At 44.4% G+C, this 21,824-nt stretch overlaps 1 protein-coding gene across 3 annotated transcripts in view; it reads left to right on the top strand.

Moving 5' to 3' along the window:
* Positions 1 to 21,824, top strand: part of GNG4 (G protein subunit gamma 4) — a 69,373-nt gene that overhangs the window by 31,232 nt on the left and 16,317 nt on the right. For all 3 annotated transcript variants that reach the window (XR_003509182.1, XM_027530620.1, XM_027530621.1), the window contains exon 3: positions 239 to 347. Coding sequence is in view for 2 of the 3 variants with exons in the window: in XM_027530620.1 (XP_027386421.1) it covers positions 249 to 347 (99 nt within the window). In the remaining variant the exon portion in view is untranslated. The remainder of the gene's footprint in view (positions 1 to 238; positions 348 to 21,824) is intronic.

The following is a 21,824-nucleotide window of genomic DNA, read 5'->3' as shown; positions in this document are numbered from 1 at the left end:
TGGGCTTCTGTTGTCAGGCTTTCTCAGCCCCAGCGACAGGGAGTGGATGGCAGGTGGCCCAAGAAGCCCATGTCTTGCTCCCATCACTCAGGTGATCCTCTGATCCCAGGAGGGTCTGCTCCCGTGACTCCCCAACCTGGACAGAGAAGCTGCAGAGGATGGGAGGGGGAGAAAGCTCAGGGGGACTCTGCTTTCAGACAACCAACTCTTCCAAACTCCTTAGCTTTGGTTGTTCCAGGGGCAGCAGAATGAAAGAAGGCATGTCCAATAACAGCACCGCCAGCATCTCCCAAGCCCGGAAAGCTGTGGAGCAGCTGAAGATGGAAGCCTGCATGGACAGGGTGAAGGTAAGTGTCACAGGCATGCCTGCCCTCTGACCAGCACTCCACTCACAACAGTACCCCCGGGTCCAAAGCAGCCACGTGAGAGTGAACACGTCATCCCGTAGAGCATCCAGCCAACGCTGGCAGCTGTAACATTTACAGACAAGCGTTTGCTCCAGGGTTCCAAGCATGCCCGAGGAGCCAAGGGATGCAAAATATACAGTGTGTGTGAATTCCATAAGGAGTCGCCTAAAATAGACCCGTGTTCATCTCAGCTCTCTTTAACTCAGTTGTCATGCCCATAAGCGAGAGAGGGAGTTGAACCATGCAGTCCATCGTAGTTTTCCTGCCTGGTCCAGTGACTCGGAGATGAGACAACATCAGGTATTTTGACAGGGGTTCTGGGGGAAGTGCCGTGTCAAATCGTGTATGCGTCTGTCAGCTCCTCCTCGGGGGAAAGGGAAGGAGGGTACCAGCGTCCTCCTACCCTGTTCACTTCACTGAGGAGCCGAGATGTCTTCATGCTGGGGGAACAACGCCAGCTCTTCCCCAGATGCCACTTCAAAGGGAGCAGGAGGCCAGGCAGAGCGAGTGGCCCTGAGATACAGCTTAGTTAGGTTCATTGACTCGAATGGAGCTGGAAGTGCATCGGGCATGTGACAGCAGAAAACACCAGTCCAGTGTGTCTGTGCCCTGTGGGGACATAAAACCAGGGCTCTCAACCAAACAGGACAGAATCCGTGGGGCAGCGGGTGACTCCTACTGCCCTCTGTTGGTGGAGCAAGCAGTCCCTCCCCGAGGCTCCCACTGCCCAGATCTATGACCAGATAACACCAGCTCCATCAGTCGGCTTCCATCCATCCCCCTCCCCAGGGAGCTTCGGGTACCAGCTATCCAAGGAGGCAGCAACATGCCCAGTAAGTGACACGATGTATACAAAGCAAGAAGGGAATGCAGGATGATACACATCAGTCTAAGCGGACTGGCTGTATCTGCACATACTGATACCAGCTACAAATAAAACATCTTTAATCCCTAGCCTAGAGGAGGGAGCAAGAAAAGAAACAGTTCTAAAAGAGGAGGAGCCCAGTGGTGTAGAAACGGGTCTAAGGATGAGCATTGCAGACACTAGTAGTTCAAAGGCAGGACAGACTTTTGCTGAGAGGACAAGGATGCGAGGGGATGCACTCGTTGGACAGAGATCCCTGAGCACCCGCTCTGCCCTTGGCACGGTCCTGGGCTAGAAAAACGAATGGAATGTTCCCATCACGTTGCTCAGAGAAGACTTCCTGGAGCCATGAGCTGGGGGTTGGTTGCGAAGTGACATGGGGGCGGAGGGAAGGCTAGTATGAGCTGACCGTGGCTCATTGCAAGCACTTGGACTTGACAGAGAAGCCTGTTGTTGTGCTGGGAAGGCAGCTGTGTGCACAGGAACAGGCCATGAAAACAGCTGGGGCCGTGGGATGACCTAACCACAGTCGATAACGTTGCCAGAGGCCAGGGGGCAGCAGAAGCCGTTGCCTTGGTGGGGAGTTCTGGATTGTCAAGGAAGATGCTCTCCATGGTAACAGATCCTCTCTCATGACCATCAGCACCCCAGGAGTCATGGTGGAGTACATGTCCCCATGGGGAAGAGCTCTTCAGGAGTCACTGCCGGATATGTCAGTCTCCCAGAGAAGGAGCGGAGGTCACAGGGCAACTCAGAGTCCAGTGTGCTATTCAGGTGGTGTCACGGGCTGGGCGGCCCGTTCTTGCAGTTCTGGGTTGTGGAACTGCAGCTCCTTGATCTTGTGAGAGGCCTCCCGGGGCCCCTACAGCCTCTATGGTGATTATAGGGCCCATGACAGGTCTGATTCTGAGCTGGCAGAGTTTGATCCCTGAAGAGATGATCTGGGGCTGCCTGAGGACAGAGGTGGCCCCAGGAACCACATCCCAGCCAGAGCTTCACAGTCACATGTGATTTTTTTGTTTGTGCTCACACAACCTCAAACGTTAAGTTTTTAAAATCGTGATTAGATACACATAACATATAATTTGCCATTTTTACCGTTTTTAAGTGTGTAATTTAATAGCATTATGTACATCCCCAACATCATGCGGTCATCCATTTCTAGAACCTTTTCGTTATTCCAAACAGAAACTCCACCCGTTAAACTCTCACTCCACATCCCCTGCCGCACAGCCCCTGGAAACCTCTCTTCTACTTTACATCTCTATGAATTTGGCTGTTCAGGGTACTTCGTTCCTAAAAGTGGAATCATGCAGTATTTGTATTTTGTGTACGGCTTATTTCACTTGGCATCTGCCTTCAAGTTTTGTCCGGTGTAGCCTGTGTCTGAATTTCATTCCTTTGTAAGGCTGAATAGTATTTCGTTACATGTATCTACCATATTTTATTTACTTATTCGGGTGTTGATGGACATTTGAGTTGTTTCCACCTTTTGTCAGTAATGCTGCTACGAACATGGAGTGCACTTGGGGCGGTGCTTTCAGTTCTTCCCTGTATGCAGCCAGAAGTGGCACTGCTGGGTCATATAGTAATTCTATGTTCAACTTTTTGAGAAACCACGATGTTGGTTTCCATGATAGCCATACCTTTTTATATCCACCTCAACCTCACTCCTGGGTCAGGAAGACTCCCCTGGAGAAAGGAATGGATACCCGCTCCAGTTTTCTTGCCTGGAGAATTTCATGGACAGACTGGCCTGGTGAGCTGTAGTCCATAGGGTCACGAAGAGTCGAACACGACTCAGTGACTAACCCTTTTCACTTTCATCCCCAGCAATGCACAGGGGATCCAGTCGCTCCACATCCTCGCCAACACTTATTTTCCTTCTTAAAAATAATAGCCATTCTAACGAGTGTTAAGCTCACACTGGATTTTTAAGCACTAGACACCCCTTGGAGAAGGCAGTGGCACCCCACTCCAGTACTCTTGCCTGGAAAATCCCATGGACGGAGGAGCCTGGTGGGCTGCAGTCCATGGGATCGCTAGAGTCCAACATGACTGAGCGACTTCACTTTCACTTTTCACTTTCATGCATTGGAGAAGGAAAAGGCAACCCACTCCAGTGTTCTTGCCTGGAGAATCCCAGGGATGGGGGAGCCTGGTGGACTGCTGTCTCTGGAGTCGCACAGAGTCGGACACAACTGAAGCGACTTAGCAGCAGCAGCAGCAGACACCCCTTGCTTCAGGGCACAGGAGGGCTTTGGGGAAAAATCTACTTGATGCAACTTGGGAGGAAAAAAGATGTATATTGATATCAGTTAGCCAGACAACAAACAGGATGTGGAAAGAGAATCCATCAAATTGAATCCCCCAAATTGACCATGATAAGTGCCTTGTTGTTCAGTTGCTAAGTCATGTCCAACTTTTTGCAACTGCATGGACTGTAGCCCGCCAGGCTCCTCCGTCCATGAGATTTTCTAGGCAAGAATGCTGGAATGAGTTGCCATTTTGTTCTCTGGGGATCTTCCCCATCCAGGGATTGAACCCACATCTCCTGCATTAGGCAGGCAGATTCTTTACCACTAAGCCAGCAGGGAAGCCAATAGGTGCCTTGGGGAGGGAGGAAATTGGAAGAGTGTCACCAGGAAAAAGAAGTGGCCTCTCTAGGGTGGGTGAAGGTTCATCACAGGAAATGAAGAAGGAAAAAAGGATCCTGGGGGTAAATGACAGAGGGAAGCTGTGTGGGAGGAGGAGAGGAGCAGTTCCTAGAGCTCTCTGATCTCACACAGTGAGGGGAACTCCAGGCGTTCCCCTGTGTGCCATGCCAGCCACGGAGCCCAGAGAGAGGCATGAACAAGTGGAAACAGCTGGAGGCCCTGTGGGAAAAATAATCGCAAAGAGGAGTCCCACAGAGCCAGCTCTGGGTAGAGGCACCCAGAGGACAGCCCGGGAAGGACACACGTTGGGTGGGAAGCCAGGGACGAGCCCCATGGCTCACACAGTGTGTTGCCAACTGCAGAACCCACCTCCAGGCTTCATAGTTTTCTCTGCTTGGAAGAGTATCTCATGGGGAAAGGAAGGAAAGGATGATATTTGCAGCTCAGGGAAGTAAAGAGAGAAGGGGGAAAATACTGCATTATGCAGCTATTTGGGTTGCAAAGGTAGGAAAAAGTATCAGTGTGAACTCAAGAGAGGTTTGGGCAGTTCGTGGAGGTATAATGTAGAAACATCCACTGTGATCTTCAGGTCCTGTCTGTCTCCTCAGACATCATCTGCACCAAAGCACTGGTGCAGTAGACTGAAGTAGACTTTATTGCAGATTTTGTAGGACATAGAACGAAGACTTCACCATGTAGCCCCCAGCCAGCCCGCAAACCCCACATGTTACAGAGACTCTCCCCACATTCACCCTCAACATCCTTCTTAAATCTCCCTACCCTTACCAAATCAGATCCAGCTGATCACCACTCAAAAATCAATACTGGAGAGAGAGACAAATGTTGGTAGGAAAAAATTGCTTTTATCAGAATGCTGGCAATCTGGGGAGATGGTGAACTTGGTGTCACCTAGAAACCACCTCTGAGGATTTTGCTAGCCCATGGAAGTTTTTAAGGGGAAACACGGGAAGTAATCTTGGTGGAGCCTTGAGATGGGGGATCAGAGCCACCCCCCACGGCATGCAGGCTTGTGTGCAGGCCTCTTGATCCCTTGTGATTCTCCCTGAAATACTGTCTTGTTCACACTTTGTTCTGGAGATTCCTGAAGGGGAAGCTAGGGAAGAGATCTGGTCACCTGTGCACTACTTATGTTTCATTTCTATTACACTCCTTTGACCTATGGAGAGAACCCACAAGTTAGGCAAGATATTGTGTGATGAAAAGATTTGAAAGGTGTGCCAGGGCTGGGGATGAGTGGAGCATGGGGGCGCCTCGTTTAAGATTAGTGGTAAGACAAAGGGGCCCCCTGAGGATAGCTCTTTCTTGCCAAAAGCAACTTACACTACCTGCATTCCTTTAATGTTATTGACTGCTTCCCCAGACTCCTCCATCTCCCCCAGCATTCGGGTGACTCTTCTCCATCCCACCTCCAAGCTCACCAGCCCATTTCCCAACAAAGCTGGGTGTTCCACTTTGAGAACCGTATCAGCTGCTTTGACGTATACACACTACTGCATATAAAATAGGTAACTACAATGGCACCCACTCCAGCACTCTTGCCTGGAAAATCCCCTGGACGGAGGAGCCTGGTGGGCTACAGTCCATGGGGTGGCTAAGAGTCAGACATGACTGAGCGACTTCACTTTCACTTTTCACTTTCATGCATTGGAGAAGGAAAGGGCAACCCAGTCCAGTGTTCTTGCCTGGAGAATCCCAGGGACGGGGGAGCCTGGTGGGCTGCCGTCTATGGGGTCGCACAGAGTCGGACACGACTGACGCGACTTAGCAGCAGCAGCAGCAGGGACCTCCCCGGCGCGGTCCAGTGGTTAACACTCTGTGCTTCCAATGCAGTGGGCATGGGTTTGGTCCCTGGTTGGGGAGCTAAGATCCCACATGCCCTGAGACACAGCCAAAACAAATAAAATAAAAACAAAAGGAAGTACCTAGCAGATAGTAACCACTCGAAAATATTTTAAAAAAAGAAAAAGATAACTAACAAGGACCTACTGTGTAGTACAGGGAACTCTTTTCAGGACTCTGTAATGACCTATATGGGAAAAGAATCTAAAAAAGAGAGGATATATGTGTGTATACAACTGATTCACTTTGCTGTACGCCTGACACTACACATTGTAAATCAACTACGTGCTGTGCTCAGTCGCTCAGTCGTGTCCGACTCTCTGCAACCCTGTGGACTGTAGCCCACCAGGCTCCTCTGTCCATGGGGATTCTCCAGGCAAGAATACTGGAGTGGGTTGCCATGCCCTCCTCCAGAGGATCTTCCTGACCCAGGGATTGTACCCAGGTCTCCCGCATTGCAGGCAGATTCTTTACTGTCTGAACCACCTATACTCCAATAAAGTTTTTAAAATAATAATAATTCTTTAAAAAAAATCCATATGTACTTCATTCATTGTAAGTACAGGAAAGATTCAACATGTATGGCTTCCCCCAAAACAGAAAGCTTAGAAAATAATACTCAGGATCCTAACAAAAATGAAGAGCATGTAAAGATAACTTGGAAGATGTTTTGGTCCCTTGGAAAAGAACACCCATAACCTGATTCTTACTCTCACCCATTGGAGGCTCAAGCAATATAAAATTCTATCGGGAAAGCATATACACGGCATGGATCATCAAATAGGGAAAATTTGTTGAGAACTGAAGGCAGATATGAGCTAAGCAAAGTAGAAGAGGCTTATGTGAAGAAAATGGTCTCTAGAGCCAACCTGTCCAGCCCGAGAGAAGACTTCAGCTCCAGAGAAGTCATCATCCCCTGGAGGAGGCACAGAGGCCCTGAGCAGGCCAGGCCCCAGGAAGGCTGCTGGGAGCTCCTGCTCCACTGGGCACCGCTCAGGGTGCCCTGACTCTCCTGCCACTGGGCCAACCCCACGGACTATCCTGGCAGACCCTGGGGAAGGATGGACACCCTCAGTGAACTAGTAGCTCTCAGCCAGGGATCAGGAATCTGACATTTGCCAAGCAGCACTAGGCACAGCTCCCTCATGCACCTTCAGTAGATAAACAGCTATGTTTGTGCTCACATCCCCCCAAAGGGTTGCCTTTAGGCTGAAATTAATTTTGTCAACCTAAACTCGATTTGCTGATTGTTGACAGATCACCCTGTTCCACATTGGCCTCCTTTCTTTTTCTAATTTTATTTATTTATTGCTGACTGTGCTGGGTCTTCGTTGTGCAGACTTTCTCTAGTTGCAGTGAGCGGGAGCTACTCTTCATTGCGGTGCGTGGGCTTCTCACTGCAGTGGTTTCTCTGGTTGTGGTGCATGGGCTGAGTTGCCCCACGGCTCGTGGGATCATCCCAGACCAGGGATCGAACCTGTGTCCCCTGCATTGACAGGCAGATTCTTAACTGCCTGACCACCAGGGAAGTCCCCATCAGCCGCCCTTCTATAGACTACTGAAAAAAGTAGGGCAGGTCAAGAAGAGTGGCAGGTGATGAGTGGGCACAAAGGTACCCAGAGGCATGGCAGCAGTGATGAAGTTAGTGCTGAAAGTATTGACACAAAAGAAGAGGGATTCTATTGCAAGAAATAACGACAAGTGTTCACAATCCTTCTCCATCAGAGGTATGAAAAATCTGGTGAAAACAGTCTGGAAAAGGGCAATACCTTTAGAGAAAGACTTATTCCCATTTACTTTTGGTCTTGGAGATTTTCTTGTTTGATGCTTAAAGGAAACGCAGGTACATGATCAAAAAACATTTTAGTTAGGAAATACAAAGACCCAAAAACTGAATTTATGGGTGTTCAAGATAGAGGTTACATGTGCTGTGCTTATTCTATTTAGAACTTTTCTGCAAACCATAAATGAGTGGTAGAGAATTAGACACTCCCTGAAGCATATTTAAGGCTCCTCAAGGAGAAAGGGAGAAATTAAAATGAGAATGTCTGTATCTAGGGGCATTAAATCTCATTTTGAAAATAATGCAATTTTTCTGTTCATGCAAATAACACTTATTTTAGAAAATTTTGGAAAATATAGAAAAGTATAAAGAAAATTTAAACTATAGCCACTATATTTTCATGTTTTTCCATCTAGCTGTTTACTTATAAACTATACCTAGTTTTCTTATAAAATTGTGGTTATAATGTATATTTTCTTGACAAAAGTTCAATTAACAATCAAGTTAAGAGAAAAGGAAACTTTATTTGAGCCCACTGAGGCTGATAACCTAGGAGACAGACTCTCAGAAGCTCTGAGCACTGTTCTGCCCATTAAAAGTAGAAGGTACAGTCACATGCATTTTCAAGACAAAGGATCGTACATCAAAATGACATATTGATATTTTACATAGAGTTAACCAAGGTTAGAGAGTCCAGGTAAACAGCTAGCAAGGGAGCAGCAAGTCACCATGATGGCCTACAGCATTGGAAAAGAACACTGTTCTTTTAAGAAGTTGTATTCCTAGCATCAGAAGAAAGCGGGGGAATGCTCTTTACAGCTGAGCAAGCATTCCCATGTTTGAGGTGCTCTGGTTCATGTGTAATGCAAAAGCACCCTGCACGTTAGGAGGAGGGAGGAGGCCCAGAGAGAGAGAACTTTGTGTTTGATTTATCTTGCCTGAAAATGTAAATTTTAGTTCAATTTATTACTTTTTGCAATTTGATTTATCATTGACCAGTATACTGTGATTATATATCCAGGTCAGTAAATACTCTCCTAAAATGTACATCTTTACTATCTTTATCATCTGATGTGCAATTGTTTAACTGGTCCCCTATTCTTGGGCATTTCCATTCTTTCCGTTTTTTCAGCATTACTTCTTTTATTTTTCAATTGAAGTAGGGTTGATTTACAATATTGTGTTATTTTCAGGTGTATAGCAAACTGATTCAATTATGTGTATATATGTCATACTATTTTCCATTGTGGTTATTAAAAGGTATTAAATATAGTTCTTTGTGCTGCTAAGTCGCTTCAGTTGTGTCCGACTCTGTGCGACCCCATAGACGGCAGCCCACCAGGCTCCCCCGTCCCTGGGATTCTCCAGGCAAGCATAGTTCCTTGTGCTACACAGTAAATCCTTATTATCTATTTTATGTAAACAGTAGTGTGTATCTCTTAATCCCATACTCCTAATTATCTCCCCCCAACCCTTTTCCCCTTTGGTAACTATGAGTTTGTTTTCTCTGTCTGTAAGTCTTGTTTCTCTTTTGTATATAGAGTCATTTGTATTATTTTTGTATATAAAGTCATCTGTATTATTTTGTGAAAGGGAGTCACTCAGTCATGTCCAACTCTTTGCAACCCTGTAGACTATACAGTCCATGGAATTCTCCAGTCCAGAATACTGAAGTAGGTAGCCTTTCCCTTCTCCAGGGGATCTTCCCAACCCAGGGATCGAACCCAGGTCTCCCACACTGCAGGCGGATTCTTTACCAGCTGAGCCACAAGGAAAGGCCATATTATTTTGTAGATTCCACATGTAAATGATATTTGTCTTTCTCTACCTGACTTACTTAGTGTATTATTCTCTAAGTCCATTCATGTTGCTGCAGATGGCAATATTTCATTCTTTTTAGTGGCTGAGTAATATTCCATCAAGCACACACGTGCATACATATATCACATCTTCTTAAGCCCAGTTGTCTATTGATGGGCACTTGGGTATTTTCATGTCTTGGCTATTTTAAATAGTGCTGCAGCAAACATTGGGGTGCATGTATTTTTGCAAATTGTAGTATTGTTTATTTGTGGTTACCAAAAGAGAAAGGAGCAGGAGAGGGATAAACTAAGAGTTCGGGATTAACAGAGAGATACATCACTATCTATAAAATAGGTAACCAACAGGGACCTACTGTATAGCACAGGGAGCTCTGCTCAGTATTTTGTAATAACCTATAAGGGAAAAGAATCTGAAAAACAGATATAAATGTACGTATAACTGAATCACTTTGCTGTACACCTGAAACTTAACACAGCATTATAAATCAACTATACTTCAATAAAAAAATAAAATTAATGGACAAAGAATATAACACATGCTACAGAAAATCAAAATTAATGGCACAGAGAACAGACTTAAGAAACTCTCACAGTGAGCAGAAGAAAAAGACACAGATCAACGCAGTTAGAGAATGACAGAAATAAGACTGACAACAGGTCAATATTGAATGCTGATGTTCCTGGCAGACCAGATGAAACAGAAAATACTCCTGAGGAAAGAATATTAAAAGGAAGATTGGAATGTGCAGATCCAGATAGCTCGTCACATTCCAGAAAAGAATGTAACAGAAAACAATCAACCCTGAAATACACTTACAGCTGAGGTTGAAAGTGAAATTGTTAGTCGCTAAGTCGTGTCCGACTCTTGGAGACCCTGTTGACTCTAGCCCACCAGGCTCCTCTGTCCGTGGAATTCTCCAAGCAAGAACACTAGAAGGGGTAGCATTGGTGTTAAAACGTTTTTCATCACCTCACAGCCATCAGGATGGCTACTGTCACCAAAACAGAAAACAACACATTGGAACCTTGGGGCTGCTGCTGCTGCTAAGTCGCTTCAGTCGTGTCCGACTCTGTGCGACCCCATAGACGGCAGCCCACCAGGCTCCCCCGTCCCTGGGATTCTCCAGGCAAGAACACTGGAGTGGGTTGCCATTTCCTTCTCCAATGCATGAAAGTGAAAAGTGAAAGTGAAGTCGCTCAGTCGTGTCTGACCCTCAGCGACCCCGTGGACTGCAACCTTCCAGGCTCCTCCATCCACGGGATTTTCCAGGAAACAGTACTGGAGTGGGGTGCCATTGCCTTCTCTGACCTTGGGGCAGTATTGCCAAGAATGTAAATGGTGAGGCCACTAGGAAAAACTGTATGGCAGTTCCTCTAAAAAAATTTTTTTAAAGAATTACTCATAGGATATATCAATTCCACTTCTTAGTATGCATCCCAAAGAACTGAAATCAGGCTCTTTGAGAGTGATTTGTACACCTAGTTCATAGCAGCATTATTCAGAAACACTGTGAGGTAGACGCAACCTAAGTGTCCATCAGCAGATTAATGGATAAACAAACTGTATACAGGCAGACCTTGGAGATATTACAGGTTTGATTAAAAGGCCACCACAGTAAAGCAACAAAGTGAGTCACAGAAATGTTTTGGTTTCCTAGTGCATATAAAAATTACGGTTACACTATTCTGCTGTCTGTTAAGTGTGTAATAATAGCATTGTGTATAAAAAATGTTACATTTAAATTTAAAAGCACTTTATTGCTAAAATTGCTCATCATCATCTGACAATGCTTGGTTGTCACAAATCTTCAATTAATAAAAACGCGATATCTATGAAGTGCTAAAAAGTGAAGCACAATTAACGAGATATGTCTGTATATCTACACAGCAGAAAGCAAACTTAATTCTAATTTCAATTAGATAAATGTGTGAGAATGTCCAGAAATTTTTTAAAAAGTATATATATTTGAGGAGGAAGAGCTGGGAGAAATATCAGTAACCTCAGATATGCAGATGATACCACCCTTATGGCAGAAAATGAAGAGGAACTAAAGACCGTCTTGATGAAGGTGAAAGAAGAGAGTGAAAAAGCTGGCTTAACACTAAACATTCAAAAACCTAAGATCATCACATCAGGTTCCATCACTCATGGCAAATGGATGGGGAAAAAATGGAAACAGTGGCAGATTTTATTTTCTTGGGCTCCAAAATCACTATAGACAATGACTATAGCCATGAAATTAAAAGATGTTTGCTCTTTGGAAGAAAAGCTATGACAAACCTAGACAGTGTTACTAAAAAGCAGAGACATCACTTTGCCAACAAAGGTTCGTATAATCAAAACTATGTTTTTTCTAGTTATCATGTACGGATGTGAAAGTTGGACCATAAAGAAGGCTGAGCGTCAAAGAAACGATGCTTTCGAGTTGTGGTGCTGAACAAGACTCCTGGGAGTCCCTTGGACAGCAAGAAGCTCAAACCAGTCAATCCTAAAGGAAATCAAGCTTGAATATTCATTCGAAGGACTGATGCTGAAGCTCCAGTACTTTGGCCTCCTGATCCAAAGAGCTGACTCATTGGAAAGGGCCCTGATGCTGGGAAAGATTGAGGGCAGGAGGAGAAGGGGGCAGCATAGTATGAGATGGTTGGATGGCATCACCGACTCAAGGGGCATGAGTTTGAACAAACTCTGAGTGAGAGATAGTGAAGGACAGGAAAGTCTGGCATGCTGCAATCCGTGGGGTCACAAAGAGTTGGACGTGACTTAGTGACTGAACACAATATATGTTGAATACTCCTACAAGTTTATTATAAAACTGTAGTATTTAAAAATTTATAATACTCCTTTAGGAATAGATCAACAGAAAAAAATAGGAAGTCCCTAAATAGGCCCAAGTGTATTGGGAATTTGAAGTACAATCCAGATAGCATCTCAGCTCAGTAGAGAACAGATTATTAATGTTGCTAGAAATTGCTAACCCTTTTGGAAATAAAGTTGCATACCATTAGTTTTATCCAGATAAGTATCAGATGGGTTGTATTTGTCTGAAACTGCTGCTGCTTAGTCGCTTCAGTCGTGTCCAACTCTTTGAGACCCTATGGACTGAAGCCCGCCAGGCTCCTCTGTCCATGGGGTTCTCCAGACAAGAGTACTGGAGTGGGTTGCCATGCCCTCCTCCAGGGGATCTTCCTGACCCAGGGATCCAACCCAGGTCTTCTGCATTGCAGGCAGATTCCTTACTGCTGATTCCCCAGGGAACCCCATATTTGTCTGCTAGGGCTGGCATAACAGAATATCACGGAATATGTGGCTTAAACGTCAGAAATTTATTTTCTCACCCTTCTGGAGGCTGGAAGTCCAAGGTTAAGGTGTTGGCAAGTTAGTTGCCAATTTAGACACTTGAGCAGTCTGCTGAAGCCTCTCCTGTGGCAGACAGCTAGCTGCCTTCTCACTCTGTTCTCACACAGCCTTTCCTCTGTGCTCATGTGAAGAGCTTCTAGGGTCTCTTCTTATTAACTCACGCAATCCTATTCGATTCGGGTCCCACCCTTATGACCTCATCTAGCCTGAATTATAGTCATTCTTTCTTATCTGTAGGGGATTGTTTCCAGGACCTTCCTTAGATACCAAAGTTCAAGAATGCTCAAGTTCCATTTATAAAATGGTATAGTATCTGCATATAACCCACACTCTTCCTTTCATATAGGTTTTAAAAACCATTTATTTGGCCCTGCCAGGCCTTCGTTATGACATGCAGGATCTTTAGCTGAGGCATGTGAACTCTTGGTTGCAGCGTGTGGGATCTAGTTCCCTGACCAGAGGTTGAACCTGGCCCCCTACATTAGGAGCACGGAATCTTAGCCACTGGACCACCAGGGAGGTTCCTCATGTACTTTAAATCATCTCTAGATGACTTATAATGCCTAATACAGTGTAAATGCTGTGTAAATATTGTAAATACAACATACATGCTATGAAATACTTGCTGGTGTGCAGCAAATTCAAGTTTTGCTTTTTGGAACGTTCTGTTTTTCTTTTTTTCCCCCAAACATTTTCAGTTCGTTGTTGGTTGAATCCACGGATACAAAATCCATGAATACAGAGGGCCAGCTATCTCCGTGGAGGCCTGTCTCTAAATACAGTTAGACTGGGAGTATTGACCTTAAAAATAAAAGTCAGCTACTTTACCAGCAAAGATGGATTTCTTTGGAAATAGCAGAGACTTGCAATTCAGGCAGATCATGCTACAGCAGAAACTATGGGCAAGTCCAACAAACAAAGGAGAAGAATGTTATTTTATAGAGAAAAAGGAGAGTTCAGAGTGATGGTAGTTTCTCACTGGCCAAGTTGTGGGGGTAGTGGATTTCTTGTAGGAGATTCCGTGTACCTCTTTTCCTGTTGGGGCTTGTAACTGATGATTCTTTTCTGTTGAGGATTCTTCTGCTGGTGTTTGAAACCGAAATGCTTCCTGTAATTGACTTGCACAGTTCTGCCTGAGAGCTCCCCCTTCTGGCTTCCTGGCTCCATTTTAATAAGGCTGGTAAGGCAATGGCACCCCACTCCAGTACTCTTGCCTGGAAAATCCCACGGACGGAGGAGCCTGGTAGGCTGCAGTCCATGGGGTCGCTAAGAGTCGGACCTGACTGAGCGACTTCACTTTCACTTTTCACTTTCATGCACTGGAGAGGGAAATGGCAACCCTCTCCAGTGTTCTTGCCTGGAGAATCCCAGGGACGGGGCAGCCTAGCGGGCTGCCGCTGTCTATGGGGTCACACAGAGTCGGACACGACTGAAGCGACTTAGCAGCAGCAGCAGCAAAGAACCTGCCTGCCAGGGCAGGAGACATAAGAGACTGGAGTTTAATCCCTGGGTCAGGAAGATCCCCTGGAGGAGGGCATGGCAACCCACTCCAGTATTCTTGCCTTTATTAATGTTTGCAGGGGTTATGGCTTCAAGGGTTATGGCTTCAACATGAGTCTGGGGAAACATATTTCAGTCTATAACTTTAATCAAAGATTTAAATATAACAAAACCAAAACAGTACTTGTAAAATAGGAGCAAATATTTTATATAATGTGAGTTTGGGAAGGCCAAGCATATTCCAAAATCTAAGTGAAAGTGGAGAGTGAAAAAATTGGCTTAAAGCTCAACATTCAGAAAACAAAGATCATGGCATCCGGTCCCATCACTTCATGGGAAATAGATGGGGAAACAGTGGAAACAGTGTCAGACTTTATTTTTCTGGGCTCCAAAATCACTGCAGATGGTGACTGCAGCCATGAAATTAAAAGACGCTTACTCCTTGGAAGGAAAGTTATGATCAACCTAGATAGCATATTCAAAAGCAGAGACATTACTTTGCCAACAAAGGTCTGTCTAATCAAGGCTATGGTTTTTCCTGTGGTCATGTATGGATGTGAGAGTTGGACTGTGAAGAAGGCTGAGTACTGAAGAATTGATGCTTTTGAACTGTGGTGTTGGAGAAGACTCTTGAGAGTCCCTTGGACTATAAGGAGATCGAACCAGTCCATCCTGAAGGAGATCAGCCCTGGGATTTCTTTGGAAGGAATGATGCCAAAGCTGAAACTCCAGTACTTTGGCCACCTCCTGAGAAGAGTTGACTCATTGGAAAAGACCCTGGTTCTGGGAGGGATTGGGGACAAGAGGAGAAGGGGACAACAGAGGATGAGATGGCTGGATGGCATCACTGACTCGATGGACGTGAGTCTGAGTGAACTCCGGGAGTTGGTGATAGACAGGGAGGCCTGGTGTGCTGCGATTCATGGGGTCTCAAAGAGTCGGACAGAACTGAGCGACTGAACTAAACTGAACAGTTCATTAAATAAAAGTTTTAATTGCATTTAAAAAAAAAATTCTATATGGTAAAAATCTTCCAATCAACAAATTAAGAGAAACATTTGCTACCTGAGTAACAAAAGGTTAATATCTTTAAATTTAATTTCTCTGAAAAAATAAGATATAAAACAGCCTCCCTTTTAAGAAAAAATAAAGCAGATAAAAAGGTTCCTCCCTTTTTAAAAGAAAATGCACAACCGACATGAATAGGCAATTTGAAAAGGAGACATGTAAAGGGTCAATGTATGAAGAGACATTTAGCTTCAAAAATAATAAAGAGGACCTTCCTGGTGGTCCAGTGCTTAGGACCCTGCACTTCCACTGCAGGAGGCCCTGCAGGTTTGATCCCTGGTTGGGGAATTAAGATCCTCCAAGCTGCATGGCATAGCCAAAAAAAATTAAAAAAAAAAAATAATACAAGAGTTGTGCCTCCAAAACACAGTGAGATGCACTTGGGGAAAAAAAAAACAGATCCAGACTATTGATGTTTTTAATTGTCGCTGAAACCCCGTATTGTTATCAACTGTTAAAGGAAGTGAGCAGTTTTTTGATAGTTGGAGTGGAAACCTACAGTCTTCCCAAAGAGTGGTTTGGAATATGTATCAAATGTTTATTGTGCATGCTCTGACCCAGCACTCTCTCTTCTAGGGATTACCCAAAGGAGACAATCTCACAAATAATGAAGGACTGTGAGAATTTCATCAGAGCACTATTATAATGTCAAAAAATTATGTTTTTGTCCATCAGTAGGGATTGGTTGGGCTTCCCTGGTGGCTCAGACAGTAAAGAATCTGTCAGCAATGCGGGAGACCCAGGTTCAATCCCTGGGTTGGGAAGATCCCCTGGAGAAGGGAATGGCAACCCACCCCAGTATTCTTGCCTGGAGAATCCCATGGACAGAGGACCCTGGAGGGCTCTGGAGGGCTAGAGGGCTACAGTCCATGGGGTCGGAAAGAGTTGCAGACAATTGAGCAACTAAGCATACACATGGATTGGTTAAATAGTGTCAATGAAAAATTAATCAGAAAGAAAGGGAAGATTTTATTGGAACCGAATTGAGGATTCAATTCGGGAAGAGCATCTCAGAAAGCTCTGAGAACTGTTCCGCCTGTTAGAGGTCAAAGCAGAGTTACGCAAGTTTTTTGAGTCAGAAGGCTGTACATCAAATAATGTTATTGATAGTTTACATAATCCTGGTCTGCAAGTGCAAAGTGGTGGGTCATGTGACCCCGTAAGGTCAAGAAGGAATGTCATCTTGGAGGAGTTGTCTTACTGAGGCTTGTACACGAGTACATTGATGGTTGGACGGCATCACCGACTCAATGGACACGAGTTTGAATAAACTCCGGGAGTTGGTGATGGATAGGGAGGCCTTGCGTGCTGCAGTCCATGGGGTCGCAAAGAGTCAGACACAACTGAGCGACTGAACTGAACTTACTGATGCCAGGAGAATATTGCACTTCATGGTTGAGCAGGTATTTCTGCCAGAGGGGAGGTTTGTGCAATGCATCACACAGAGTGCACAGTGGGGAGAGAGAGGCAGCCAAATGGCAGAGAAAAATTTTTGTGTCTTAAGTTTTTCTTGTCTTGCCATAAAGTACGAATTTTATTTCATCTGAAGTTATATACAGACAGTGTTACACTATCATCTGACTAAATGCTGTACATCTGTGTGCTCTGAGTGATTATAAAAGCATATTGCAGAACAGCATGTGACATTGTGTGTACGAAGATGGATAGTAAGATGTCTGTAAAGATGTTCACCAAATGTTCTCCCCAAATGGCAGGGTTTCTGTTGATTTTTATGTCCATCTTTGTCCTTTGGGGTAATTTTACAGACAAATAAGGATTATTATTGTCATAAAGGCAATAAAGCTATTTCCAAAAGTCAAGTTCTTCCTGGAAATCACACCCCTGCAGAAGTGCTGCCTCCCCCAGCACTCACTCCCTCCCTCCTCTGGACTTTTTTTTCTTATAGTTATCTATTTATTCATCTGTGTTGGGTCTTAGTTGCAGCACAAGGGATCTTTGTTGGGTTATGTGGGATATTTTGTTGTGGTGCACAGACTCTCTGATTGTGGCGGGCAGGCTTAGTTGCTCCATGGCATGAGGGATCTTAGTTCCCTGACCAGGAATCAAACCTGCGTCCCCTGCAAGGCGGATTCTCAACCACTGGGCCACCAGGAAGTCCCTCCTCTGAACTTCTTACCTGTGTAGTACGAGGGCGTCTGAAGGGGGAGGGAGCCGCACAAGGTGACCTCTTAGTGCAGGAGACAGAAAAGGGGGCTCCTCTGTCTGCTCCGTGCAGGATCTCACCGCCACACCGTCAGCCCAAGCCACTGTATTCAAACCCGGGAGGGGTGTCTGACTACTGTCAGTTCAGTTGAACAATTTAATTATTTGTATGTGCATTATTCTTTTTGTATAGAATCTGCCTTTCTATCTCTTCAGGATTAACCGCCCAGTGCAAAATATGAGCATATTCTTATGGAAACACATTGCATAGAAATCATAACTTATATTCCAGATTAAAGTGTAAATTTGGTTGGGATTGTCTTTATACTAATCATTTCCTCCAGCAGCTGGATAATCCAGAGCTGTTTGCTGCAGCCAGTGGTAAGTGTCCAAAAGTTTTCTGACATAGCCCTTTGGGCATCAACATGATTCTTGTTTCACGTGTGTGTTTGAACCAGGGTTTTTTTTTTTAATCATAATTCTTCTAATAGATACATCTTGAACACACTGTTGTTCAGTCATTAAGTTGTGTCTGACTCTTTGAGACCCCATGGACTACAGCATGCCAGATTCCCTGTCCTTCACCATCTCTCAGAGCTTGCTCAAACTGATGTTCATTGAGTCGGTGGTGCCATCCAACCATCTCATCCTCTATCGCCCCCTTCTCCTCCTGCCTTCAATCTTTCCCAGCATCAGGGGCTTTTCCAATGAGTCAGCTCTTCATATTAGGTGGCCAAAGTATTGGATATTCAGCCCCAAACCTCCAATGAATATTTAGGACTGATTTCTTTTAGGATAGACTGGTTGGATCTCCTTGCAGTCCAAGTGACTCTCAAGAGTCTTCTCCAACACCACAGTTTGAAAACATCAGTTTTTCCATGCTCAGCCTGTTCTTCATGGTCCAGGTCTCACATCTGTACATGTTATCCTTATTTTTTATAGCATTTCCTAAGAGTTGCAGCTGCACTGCCAGTTTGTGAATTCTTTGGAAGGAACAAAATTTTTTTATGGTTTTATTTTGGCAAGAGATAAAACATGTACTATTAAGTTGGATCATGGAAAAAGCAAGAGAGTTCCAGAAAAACATCTATTTCTGCTTTATTGACTATGCCAAAGCCTTTGACTGTGTGGATCACAATAAACTGGAAAATTCTGAAAGAGATGGGAATACCAGACCATCTGACCTGCCTCTTGAGAAACATATGTACAGGTCAGGAAGCAACAGTTAGAACTGGACATGGAACAACAGACTCGTTCCAAATAGTAAAAGGAGTACATCAAGGCTGTATATTGTCACCCTGCTTATTTAACTTATATGCAGAGTACATCATGAGAAATGGTGGGCTAGAAGAAGCACAAGCTGGAATCAAGATTGCCAGGAGAAATATCAATAACCTCAGATATGCAGATGACACCACCGTTATGGCAGAAAGTGAAGAGGAACTAAAGAGCCTCTTGATGAAGGTGAAAGAGGAGAGTGAAAAAGTTGGCTTAAAGCTCAATGTTCAGAAAACGAAGATCATGGCATCTGGTCCCATCACTTCATGGGAAATAGATGGGGAAACAGTGGAAACATTGTCAGACTTTATTTTTGGGGGCTCCAAAATCACTGCAGATGGTGATTGCAGCCATGAAATTAAAAGACGCTTGCTCCTTGTAAGGAAAGTTATGACCAACCTAGATAGCATATTCAAAAGCAGAGACATTACTTTGCCAACAAAGGTCCGTCTAGTCAAGGCTATGGTTTTTCCTGTGGTCATGTATGGATGTGAGAGTTGGACTCTGAAGAAAGCTGAGTGCCAAAGAATTGATGCCTTTGAACTGTGGTGTTGGAGAAGACTCTTGAGAGTCCCTTGGACTGCAAGGAGATCCAACCAGTCCATTCTGAAGGAGATCAGCCCTGGGATTTCTTTGGAAGGAATGATGCTGAAGCTTAAACTCCAGTACTTTGGCCACCTCATGCGAAGTGTTGACTCATTGGAAAAGACTCTGATGCTGGGAGGGATTGGGGGCAGGAGGAGAAGGGGATGACAGAGGATGAGATGGCTGGATGGCATCACCAACTAGATGGACATGAGTTTGAGTGAGCTTCAGGAGTTGGTGATGGACAGGGAGGCCTGGCGTGCTGCAGTTCATGGCGTCGCAAAGAGCTGGACACAAATAAGCAACTGGACTGAACTGAACTGAAGTTTCTGAAGCCAGTGCAGAAAATTCTGAAGCCAAAGTCAGTAGTTATTAAAACAAAAGAAGTAAGGCTTTAAATATGGTGTTCCCTGTGAACAAGTTTAAAAAAAGCAAAATTGGGCAGATCTTCACATTCTGATAGATCACTCATGGATGATTTAAAGGGTCTGGAGAAGTCCAGGAAAAGGGATATAATTAAGATAATAGGGACTTTCCAGTGTTCAGGTGGCTAAGACTCCACACTCCCAATGCAGGTGACCGGCTTCAATCCCTGGTCAGGGAACTAGATCTCACATGCCACACTGAGAGTTCACATGCCACTCAGCCAAATAAATATCTTTTGAAAGATGTTAGATGATGTTACAGTAGAAAGAATGGCATTTCTAAAAAAAATTAAATATAAGTTATGTCATATGATTTAGCCAAATTTTAGAGGCAATGCTTGTAGAGTTTTGCCTTTTTCATATGTCTCTTCTATACTCTGTAGCAACTCTTTCTTATTCCAGCTTCTGCTAGTTTAGCAATTGAGGTTTAACCCTTGTCTTCATTTCCCCTTCCTCTGCCAGAAACATTCGTAGCCCTTTCCCAGACCTTTAGACTTTAAATGATTCAGATGATAACATTCTACAATCAGATTTAGACATAAAATTAAGAACAGGGGTTATGAATGAGCACTTCAAGAAATAGGTATCAGATAAAAGGAGAGAAATCTTTCGGTTAAATCAGAGAGTAGAATGTGAGTAGGAGACCAGGAAGATGAAACATGCCTCCCAATTCAAGGGACATTGTGGGCGAGGGCGCCTCGGAGATCAAATTGCCCTGATCATTTCTGAGAGATTACTTCTTGCAAAAGGAGTAAGGGGCAGCAGAGGATGAGATGGTTAGATAGCATCACCGACTCAATGGACATGAATTTGAGGAAACTCCAGGAGACAGTGGAGGGCGGAGGAGCCTAATGTGCTGCAGTTCATGGGGCTGCAAAGAATCGGACACAGTTTAGTGACAACAAAAACCACTTCATGTCTATGGCCCAAACAGCTTTCCCACCGTACCAAAAAGTAGCCAAATGAATAATGAAATAATAATACATTGTACATATAATACATCTATTGTGTCATTTAGCCACAAACTACCAGGTATTGCTGTTTCCACAGGAGTGGAAACTGAGTGCCGCCCATCTGGGACATTGTCTTCTGACTCATAACCCCCTGCTTCCTTTCTGAGATGCTGCTAGCTTTCTAGAATCACTGGAGCTAGAACCCACTTGTTATGTTCATCTTTCACGCCGACATTAGTCCCAGGAGACTCTAAAGTGACTCACTAGTTTCTGTCACCAAATACATCACTCTTTTGGTGAGCTTGCAAAATGACTGAATTTTGGCTTCCTTTGTGGGAAATTGTGATGTGTCAAAGCTGAGAGGCGGTCAGAGTCATGTAGGACACATATCAACCTGTTAAAAGGGTTTGGTTAAATCAAGATCCTGGGTGGACCTGGGTTAATCACTCTAAACGAACTGAGAGCTTTTCAGTTCCTGATGGTGAAAGCCATGTAATAGTAAGCTCTTACTAAGATTAACTTGGGGATATTAAAACTCTCTTTCAAGTATCTCAGAATTACCTCTTAATATGTAATCAACTTTTATAGTGGGTCCTTGTTGGTTATCAGTTTTAAGTATAGCAGTGTGTACATGTCAATCCCAAACTCCTAATCTATCCCTCCCACCCACTCTTCCTGCTGGTGACCATAAATTCATTCTCCAGGTCTGTGAGTCTGTTTCTGTTGTAAGTTCATTTGTATCATTTTTTTTTAAGATTCTGCATACAAGTAATACCACATGACGTCTATCTGTCTGTGTCTGACTGCGCTTAGCGTGATAATCTCTAGATCCATCTGTGTTGCTGCAAGTGTGCAATCAACGTTTGATGTGAAAAAAAACCCTATATGCTGGTGATAGTGAACAGCAGCTGATTCGTTAGTCTGGACATTTGACTTTAGAATTCAGAGAAGGACTCTCTGTTATATTATCATGTATTCACACATATCTCCCACTGGTTTCCTCCAGGAATAACCTTACTTCCTGCTGCTGCTGCTGCTAAGTTGAGTCAGTCGTGTCCGACTCTGTTTGACCCCACAGATGGCAGCCCACCAGGCT

Source organism: Bos indicus x Bos taurus, chromosome 28 (assembly GCF_003369695.1).
Source record: "Bos indicus x Bos taurus breed Angus x Brahman F1 hybrid chromosome 28, Bos_hybrid_MaternalHap_v2.0, whole genome shotgun sequence".
Lineage (NCBI taxonomy): Eukaryota > Metazoa > Chordata > Mammalia > Artiodactyla > Bovidae > Bos > Bos indicus x Bos taurus.
This window is presented reverse-complemented; position numbering and strand designations above follow the sequence as displayed.